Source organism: Octopus bimaculoides, chromosome 8 (assembly GCF_046866305.1).
Source record: "Octopus bimaculoides isolate indiv1 chromosome 8, ASM4686630v1, whole genome shotgun sequence".
Classification (NCBI taxonomy): Eukaryota; Metazoa; Mollusca; class Cephalopoda; order Octopoda; family Octopodidae; genus Octopus; species Octopus bimaculoides.
In genome coordinates this window covers 9,579,848-9,590,008 of record NC_142935.1, presented here as the reverse complement: position 1 = coordinate 9,590,008, position 10,161 = coordinate 9,579,848, and the positions used below count along the sequence as shown (strand labels likewise).

At 36.9% G+C, this 10,161-nt stretch overlaps 2 protein-coding genes across 2 annotated transcripts in view; one reads left to right on the top strand and one right to left on the bottom strand.

The window, feature by feature from the left end:
- The window catches only part of LOC106875761 (DNA replication licensing factor mcm7), a 27,239-nt gene extending 21,486 nt beyond the window's left edge, over positions 1 to 5,753 (bottom strand). Inside the window, exons 1-3 of the mRNA XM_089356068.1 lie at positions 5,683 to 5,753; positions 1,518 to 1,597; positions 117 to 281 (exon numbers count right to left, since the gene is read on the bottom strand). Of these exons, the coding sequence (XP_089212194.1) occupies positions 117 to 281; positions 1,518 to 1,597; positions 5,683 to 5,713 (276 nt within the window). The 5' untranslated portion in view covers positions 5,714 to 5,753. The remainder of the gene's footprint in view (positions 1 to 116; positions 282 to 1,517; positions 1,598 to 5,682) is intronic.
- A 220-nt stretch (positions 5,754 to 5,973) lies between these two features.
- LOC106875760 (DCN1-like protein 1) overlaps positions 5,974 to 10,161 on the top strand; it is a 34,098-nt gene continuing 29,910 nt past the window's right edge. Inside the window, exons 1-2 of the mRNA XM_014924020.3 lie at positions 5,974 to 6,020; positions 6,203 to 6,422. Coding sequence (XP_014779506.1) covers positions 6,018 to 6,020; positions 6,203 to 6,422 — 223 coding nt within the window. The 5' untranslated portion in view covers positions 5,974 to 6,017. The remainder of the gene's footprint in view (positions 6,021 to 6,202; positions 6,423 to 10,161) is intronic.

The window sequence follows — 10,161 nt, the reverse complement described above, 5'->3', positions numbered from 1 at the left end:
ATTCAAACCAGCCACATCCGGCCAAAATATTCTACCTATATTATGTTCAATCTAACTCAATCAGGTCTGATTAATGATAAAAGAGTGATAGATTTTTTTTTTAAAATGTACATTACCTCTCGTTCTTTGTACTCAGGAAGAAGTTCATGGACAGCATCTCCGAAGAGAGCTATATACCTGCGGGTGTTATCCACAATGCCATCTGCCAAATCAGGGTCGGATTCTGCAACATCATCAACATCTATCACCAACGAGACTTGTTCCCGGTGTGCAAGAAGTTTCTGAAGAAAAGAGACCAAATTGGAAAGGTTCCAAATTGTTTTGTTTTCATCAATCATAGATTTGCTTTAAGTTTCTAAATTCTTGTATTTTTTTAATCCAATTTTCCACAGATAAGCCCTCGACAGAAAAACGGCTTTCCGATTTGCGTATGTGGGTTCAACTCCCATGCAGATAGGAAAGCCTTTTTTCTGTCGAGGGCTTATATGCCCCTTTATTAGACTATTTTCCTTAGTCATTGCACGGTGATTGCCATAAGATTTAAGCTTATATAAAAAGACCATTATTATTAGTTAGAGGATTGTAAAACTGGCACCATATAAAAAGACCATTCGCACCGAAAGCATATATATATATGTATGTATGTATATACACACACACACATATATAGAGAGAGAGACAGAGATAGAGCAACACAGGTATGACTTGTATGGCAAGAAGTCTGCTTCCTGACAACATGGTTCAGTCCTACTGCATGGCATCGGTACTCACAGGGTCACCGAGCAACTTGCAAGACAAAACTCCTGTGCTAATTGAGAGATGAAAAGGTAAAGAGGGACAAGGGCAGGTATCTTGCTGTCGAGAAGATACAAGGATACGCAAGGTGGAAAAGAAAGGAGAGCAAGTTAGAGAGTAAGATAAAGAGAATGGGTGAATAAACATCAACATACGCTGGGCCTCAGTGAAGAAATGACAAGGGGCCGGGAGTGGTGGGGATTTGCTGAACTTGAGAAGACACAGCAAGGTAAGTAAAATTATTGTCATACATACATACAGGCTTGTCCTTTACAGGTGCCACTGCCACATAAAATGCACTTGTGCTGGCGCTGTGTAAATGCACCCATGCTGGTGGCGCGTAAAGAGCACCCAACAAAATCTGTAAAGTGGTTGGCGTTAAGAAGGGCATCCAGCTGTAGAATGGACAATTGCCACAACAGACAACTGGTGTCTGGACAGCTCTCTGGCTGGCCAGCTCCTGTCAAGCCGTCCAACCCATGCCAGCATGGAAAATGTGTGATGACGATGATAAGAAGGACTCAGCAACCCAAAGTGTGCTGACTGATGTAGGAAAAGAGAGACAACGATGACAGCAGACAGGCCAAAAGTGGATAAGTTTGAGAATCCAAAGTCTGCAATTATAAATTTCTTTATAATCATCTTTAGAACAAGGAAACAAATAAGAAAAAAACAAGGAACTTTAATGTTCACAAGACATGAATTTTAAACTTCTTACTTACCAATTGCTCAGCATAGGTGGAACGTTTTCCATCCTTATCATCGTCGCTTACAAAGTCTCGAAGAAAATTCTTGATTTTCTCTAAAATGAGAGAAGATTGAGTTGAGAAATTAAACAAGGAAACAGGAAGCTTCACAAATGGTAAATTCATCTCTCTAATAATTTAATAGGTATAAACTAAAAGTGTATGCAGGACTACTTAACTGCCAAATGATGAAAGGTGTGGCTATGTGGTAAGAAGTTTGCATCTTAACCATATGGTTCTGGATTCAGTTCCAGGGCCAACCAAAGCCTGGTAAGCAGATTTGGTAGTCAGAAACCATTTATGTGTGTGTGATCATCATCATTCAACATCTGTTGTCCATGCTGGTATGGGTTGGACAGCTTGACTGGGCTGGCACACTGGGAGGCTGCCTGATTTGGTATGGTTTTCTATGGCTGGATGCCCTTCCTAACACCAACCACTCCGACAGTGTAATGGGTATTTTTACATTCCACTGGCACAGGTGCCATTTGTGTGGCACTGGTATCTGCCACGACTGCAATTTTACTCGCCTTGATGGGTTTTCTTCTCAAACACAACAATGCCAAAGGTCTTGGTCATTGCCTCCATAACAGAAAAAAAAAAAAAACCCCAGCTGGGTTGCGATTCACAGGTGACAAATAGACAACACAGATGGGTCTATGGTCAACTGTGCAATACATGCAGCGAGTGCACCCATGTGACTTTGATGACAAGTGGTGTATTCAGCCAGTACTTGTTGATGTTATGCATAACTGGAATGACAAATCCATATTTACTTTAGTAAGGCCGTATATGTCGGAACACAGGTGTGCTATCCCTGACGCTACCTTGGAGCTTTTACTATTTCAATAAACAGGTTCTCTCCGATCCTGAAAATCTTATTTTAAATGTGTGTGTGTGTGTGTTTGTGTGTTACCTTGTCTTGACAGTGTATGACAGTTGCAACAACTGGCACCCATGCCAACGTCGTCTCCTTCATTGGACACTAAACTTGGCTAGCGAAGACCTGTTAGACCAAGCGAAAGTGAAATCGTGATGGCACCTGTGCCCAGTGTTGCCTTCCTGGCACGTGTAAAGACATTCGAGCGAGATCTTGCCAGTGCCGCTGGACTGGCTCCTGTGCAGGTGGCACGTAAAATACACCATTTTGAGCATGGCCGTTGCCAGTACTGCTTGACTGGCCTTCATGCCGGTGGCACGTAAAAAGCACCCACTACACTCTGGAGTGGTTGGCGTTAGGAAGGGCATCCAGCCATAGAAACCACGCCGAATCAGACATGGAGCCTGAGCTGCGCTTCAGCTGGTCAGTTCCTGTAAAATCATCCAACCCATGCTAGAATGGAAAACAGCCGTACGATGATGATGATATAAAAATAGAATAGGGTATTTCTTTTTGAATGTCAAAGGGTTATGAGGGTCCATTGAAATAGGAATTGTACAAGACCATCAGCTAAACGAAAAACGGTTAAGAAACACTGGTCTAGAGAGAGAAAAAACTTAGTTATGAGTCAAACATAGCGCAAAGAAGCATTACCTAAATTTGCAACAAATAATAATTCTGTTTATTCTTGACACAAGACCAACAGTTTTTGGAAAGAGGAGGGGGTAAGTCAATTACACAAACCCCCAGATCATATCTGGTATTATATCGATCCCAAAAGGATGAAAGGCAAAACTTGGTATTAAATTAATGTGAATGCAGAACCAGAAGAAATGCTGCTAACCATTTTATCCAACAGAGTAACAATTCTGCCAGCTCTCTTAATAAATGGTTTCTAGTTTAAGCAGAAGGCCTGAAATTTTGAGGGGAGGGTAAAGCTAATTACGTCGCCTCAAGTACTTGACACACAAGCCTTATTTTCTAGACCTCGAAAGGGCGAAAGACAAAGCTGACACTGATCGTATCTGAACTCAGAATGTAAAGAGACAGAACAAATCTTGCAAGGAATAATAATAATAATAATGGCTTCAGATTAAGGTAGGAAATTTTTAGGGGAGAGCAGTGCAAGGCAAAAGTGACTGGCGGAATTTGAACCAATGACGCAACATAAATTAGGAAACAAATACAGCAAAGACACTTTGTCCGATGCTCTATCGATTCTGCCAGCCTCAAGGTTACAGATTTATGCACAACGAATGACAATAAATTGAGAGGAATGGTGGATCACAGGGGGGAGGGAGTCAATATCATTGATCCCAGTACTTGGCAAGTGCGTGATGTTATCGACCTCAGCTGGGTTTGAGCTCAGTACGTAGAGCGCAGGGACGAATACCAATGTATTTCTTTCGATGCTTTAACGATTCTGCCAATCGATCGCCCTATATAACGTATTGAACTATGATTGAAGCACAAAGCCTACAATTAGATATGGACCCAGGAGGGGTGAAAGGCAGAGGTAACCTCAATAGTGTCTGAACTCAGAGCAGGAAGAAACCATAATAATAATCCTGGTAGAGACGGACTATATGTAATCTGAACCTTCTCCCCACCCTTATTCCCAGATTACATATAGTCCATCTGGACCTTCAGTTCAACGGGAACTTATTTTATCGACCCCAAAAAAGTGAAAGGGAAAATAGGCCACGGCGGAATTTGAACTCAAAACGTAAACTCGGACGAAATGCCACTAAACACTTCGTCCGGAATGCTATCGATTCTATCAGCTCACCGCTTTAATAATAATAATGGCTTCGATTATTGGCTCAAGGCCAGCAATTTCGAGGAAGGTGTGAGTCGATTACATCGACTCCACTGCTTATCTAGTACTTATTTTATCGACCCCCGAAAAGATGAAAGACGAAGTCGGCCAATAATCTAATTCTCCAATACAATATGCGTGAAATATACGCTGCAACGTTCGGAAATGTAATACCAAAATGCGAACTGTTGTCAGTTTGATATGAGTCATAGTATCGGCTATGTATGCATTACAAACAATAGTTCGATCAAAGCTGATTGGGACAGCATCCAATAGAATATTGTTAAACTTGGAATGAGCTATGGCAAATCCGGACTAAATATAAATACGAAGAAATTGCAACTGATGCTCAATATTTGCAGTGATATAGTTGACTGATGAATATTGGAACTTTTTAAATCATTCTAAGAATCGAACTTATCAATAATCTCCCCCACCACCATTCTTATTTCTTCCTTGTTTCCTTGGTGGAGTAGTGATGGGGGGGTCCTCAATTTTATTTTATACTTTTAATTTTTTCTTTCTGTAAAAATGTTAATGAAAACAAAGCCTTTAAAAAAAAACGAAATTAGCGTGCAATAGACTCTAGACGAAGAAATAAATACACCTATATACACACACACAAATATTTGCGTATACATATCATAACCATTATGCAATTCCACCAAAAATGAACAGCCTAAATCCGTCTCATTTCGTGTACCTAGTAAATATAATTCAAACAATGCAATATTCTTCGTGATTTCGACGAAAATTAAAATCTCATAAAGCTGTCATAAAATATTTAGGGAGACTTAATAAAGAAGGGAGTTTTAGAAATAAATATTTGTTTATAAGCAAAAAAAACACGAAGCTGCTTGAAATAAAGGAAGGGGTTAGAAATGACATTTAAAAGAACACCGACATCAAGAAACGCGGGAAAATTAATGCTTTTGTTGTTATTTTAAAATTGCGCGAGTGTTACCGCGCCATATGACGTGGCTTTAATAATTCTAATTTATCTGAATGTTTATATATTACCGCGATTTAAAGACAATAAAGAATATATTTTTAATGAATTGCGTATTTTGATAATACGGTTTGCTTGGCTAACGTAAGAGAAAGTTCGTATGGCGAATACAACAAAACCGTTAATAACAAATTTGAATAGTTAAACGTTTATATAACGACAGATCGAATAATATAAGGTCGATCGTTTTTAAATGTGCATCGATAACAAATAATAAATTATGATAGTCCATGAATTAAAAAAAACCGTTCGATGATACAATAGAAAAAAACGATTCGATTTGATAATATTGCTTTCGTGGATGACATTAATTAAAATTAATCAATATTATGTAAAGAGGGAGGGGGGAGAAAAATTTTATAAATCATTTTATAAAATAGTGATCTAATAATACAATAAAATAGAATTGAACTGAAATAATGGGGAAATATACCTTTTTCAACAGCGTAATCTTTCGGCGGCATCGTCGAACGGGAATATTTTCAGCAGAAACAAAGACGATTTGGCTCCAAAAGTTTCTTAAAACGGCGGGAAAACCGATCGTCACGTGACAGTGTACATTTCGTTCTAACGTGATTTAGAAAGTGCGAGAATAAATTGAATATATTTTAAATTAGTGTTTTGCATTAATGATATAATGATGGAATATAAATTAAAAAACGTTTGATAATGATTTTTGTGGATTATAAATAATTTGTGCGTTGCCCTAGGTTGGCGCATGCTCACATTGTGGTGGCCGGTTGGCGAAGTTACTATGAAGGAAGAAATATGGTGAGTGTAATTCTTAATATTAACCAAGATTATTACAGTTCTATCACCCATTCTCGTTGCTATTTATAATTTCTGATTGTCAATAAGTTCGATGGACGTACATAGTAGTTTCTAAATGCCAAAAAAACCCCAACAAGCCATGTGGAAGTTTTGCCTTTAATAAGTTTGGTGTCCGTTTTCAGCACAAGATGAAGACCTCTCAGAAAGACAAAGTCCGTCAATTCACTTCCTGCACCCAAACTAGCGAGAAAGTTGCCATTATTTGTCTCGGTTTGCACGATTGGAAACTAGATGTAGCCGTCGATAATTACTTTCATGATCCGGACCGCTACAATACAGACCAATCTCGACCTCCAGTGGTGGACAAGAGAAAACTGGACGGACTCTGGGTCCGCTACAAAGGTAGCTTCATTATTATTAATTATTGCATTATTATCATTATGTATTATTATTAACCCCTTTCTAACCCCTTTTTATTTTAATGTAATCCTTCAGTATACAGTCGTGCATCGTCCTTGAAGCCTTTGTCAACCCTGGGTGGTTAATAACAGAAATATTATCATTATTAATTATGTTCCGAGTTCAAATCCCGCCGAGGTCGATTATATCTTTCATCCTATCCCTCTGGGGTCGATAAAATAAGTACGAGTCAAACAGTGGAGTCGATGTAATCGACAAATACCATCTCCCAGAATTTCAAGCATTGTACATATAATAGAAAGAGTTATTATTATTAATAGTATTATAATCGTATTATTTATTATTATTACCCACCCACCCTTTTTATTTACACGTATTTTTATGTATGTAATCCGACACTATGCTGTCCTTGATGTTTTTGTCAACCCTGGGTGGTTAATAAAGGAAACCTCATCATTATTTCCACTATTATTACTTATATTCTGGGTTCAAATCCCGCTGAGGTCGAATTTGCCTTTCATCCCTCTAGGGTCGATAAAGTATCGCTCAAACAGTAGTGTCGAACGTATCGACTAACGCCCTACCTTCCTCTTCAAAATACCTGGCCTTGTACCTTAATTAGAAACAATTTGCTATTTATCATTATTATTGCTGTCTGCACGTTTCCTGTCAAGGAAAGGCAATTGCACGTTTTCTTTATATAATTCTTCTCCAATAACTTACCTGTTCATTAATTAACTGCAATTTATTTATTCATTTACCTAAATATCTAGTTTCCAATCCTCCTTTAAGCCTTGTCAATATTTAATTACTTTTCACCACCAAAAATTACAAATATTTATTTAATTACAACTCTTTTGTCATTTCACTTCGCAATTTTCCAGTTCATATGAACTCTAGGCAGTTATTTACGATATTTTATTGTTCGTGTTTAAAAATAATCGGTAAAATATTTCATACTATGCTAACACTAACATTGCTGTACATAATGTTACAGTAAAATTGTGAGTGTATATATGCATGTATATATAATTTTTTAGCAACATTGTCCGGTTATAACCTCCTCATTATTACATATGATACAGTACCATAATTGTATATATGGCAAATATAGTCCCATTATTATCCTTATATATATATATATATATATATATATATATATATATATATATATATATATATATGTGTGTGTGTGTGAGAATTGGTTATTGTACAAACGTAGGTAGACCTGAGGGTGGAAGGAAAAAAGGTCTTTTGTGAAAACCCACCTTTAGGAATTACAGAACTGTCATGTAATTTTCTAAACTTACACCTCGGGAAACGATGCTTGTTTTCCTCTCCAGTTTTGCTTGTATTTATTTAGAATCCTCGGATATCTTCGATTTTGCAGTCCTTAATTCAAAATTGCCCCCCTCTCTCGCTGTATATATATATATATATATATATATTATATAAGGGCATTACTATACAATAATGCCTCACGCTTAGAGGGACTACATAAGCCAAAACTACCAAAATAAGCACCTTTTCACCACAGTTCTGGTGTGTGTGTGTGTATTTGGCTTATGGTTGGGTCTCTAGAAGCTAGGGATTTGGGTGATAATTTTATTGTATTAGTCATTTCAATTAAGAATTTTAGCGTCGTTAATTGATTTTTTTAAAGTGAACACACCCAGTAATTTTTGACGGCGGGGTTTGTCAAAGGTTGAGGTCGACCCACACTGAAATTCGAACCTAGAACAGCGAAACAATGATTTGATATCGAACTAGTTAACGTTGTTACGCTAAGGTATTCGCCTAAAAACTTAATTAACGAAGAGTTCTTAATTGCAAATATAAAATAAAATTGAAATAATCACCCCCAACCCTGTGGGTACTAACAAACAACGAAATAAATTCACCCATACATCTGTACGTGTGTGTGTGTGTGTGTATATATATATATATATATATATATATATATATATACACACACACACACACCATTACACAGAAACAATTGTTGTGATGTGTGATTAAAACCTGTTCTTACCATCTTTTTGTTTATATATATAATGTGTATACATATTTAAAAATATGTCTATACATATTTACAAATATATATCCACACACCTATTTACAAGCGACTACACGTATTCACAATCGTACATAATATATATACATAAATATATAACGCATAAGTACGTACGTACTTATATGTACACACAGGTACATACATATATAGAATCGTATTAAAAGACCGAGCTGGAATTTAGATTTGAGGGCACCTGAGGATTCTTAATTAAATCCTCCAGCTAAATCTTTTTTTCTATCTGTCGCTAGTTCTCCCCCCTTCGTCCCCCCTCCCCTTCGTCCCCCCTCCTCCTAATTGATCATTCTCCTATTATGGCCAGAATGCATCGAAGGTGAGATCTGATTCCACCAACGACTGTTTACAACATTTACCAAGTAAATAACCTTAATGTCATCTTTCCTACACTTCGAGAAAATAAATATATTTATTTGCTGCATTCTCTCTCTCTCTCTCTCTCTCTCTGCATCCCCCACCACCACCACTTTCATTCTTCATACTTCGAGCTTTTGGTCTCATCAAGTACTTAAATATCTCTTATTTTATTTAGAATTTTTTTTTCCTTAATTCGAATTCAGCTTTTGGATTTAATTCCTCGAACTAAGAACGGGCACTTTTCTCGGTTAATTTGATATTAAAATACCGTTCACATTGGTTTCCGTTTCTCCGGAAGTTCAGCTTGTTTTCATTCCACACTACAAGTGTGTGTGTGTGTGTGTGCGTGTTTGTTACATAACAAATCCCATAAATATATATTTGTTTATATATATATGTCTGTTTATATACGTGTGTGTATGCGTTTGGTGAAGTTGTCGGATGCATATGTAAACAACGACCTCCCCCTCCAGTGCAAAGCAGAAAGGAAACGAAACATAAGACCTGACAATGCTTGTCCATTCACCCAGTTCACAAATAAATTTTTTTTTTTCTTTTCTTTTTATATATGTGACTACTAAGATGAATTAAAACTAAGTTAATTACCGTCTTATTTCAAAGGCATGAAACGCACCTTAGAATGTAGGGGCATACCTACACAAGTGTGCCCCTCCGCGACTTTGTTTCCTCATAACTTCCAGAAAAACGGATGTTTTTTTTTTTAAATTGGAATCTGTGAGAAATGTTTCCGAGGGTCATATATAATTCCGCTATAGTCGTAATATACACTGCCTAAAAGGTATTTGTAGAAAATTTCATTGAACAATACCCATTTTTCTGATAGTTATACGGAAGCCAACTTTTGTAAATTTTCAAGAAGACACCCTCTACAGTATCTAAAACATTTTTTTAATAAAAAGAAAACAGTTTTATCAAAAAATGACTATTTTTATGGACGTTATTTCAAACAGCCCCTTGTCGTTTTGTTTATTAACAAGTTTTATTTCTAAAACCCCTTTATTAAGTCTTTCTAAATATTTTATATGACAGTTTTGTAAGAAGATAGATTTAAATTTTATTTCATCAGTGTGGGGCACAATTGTACAGGTATGCCCACTATATAAGGGCGGGGTTAGAAGGTAATTATTGTAATGTTTCCTCGTGGTAGGTTTTCGTCCTTGTTCTAGTAAGGGTTACCTGAAAACAACTACTATCCGTTTCTATAGTTAACCAACGGGTTTACTAACAAAACAAGCATGAAATGCTTAACCTATA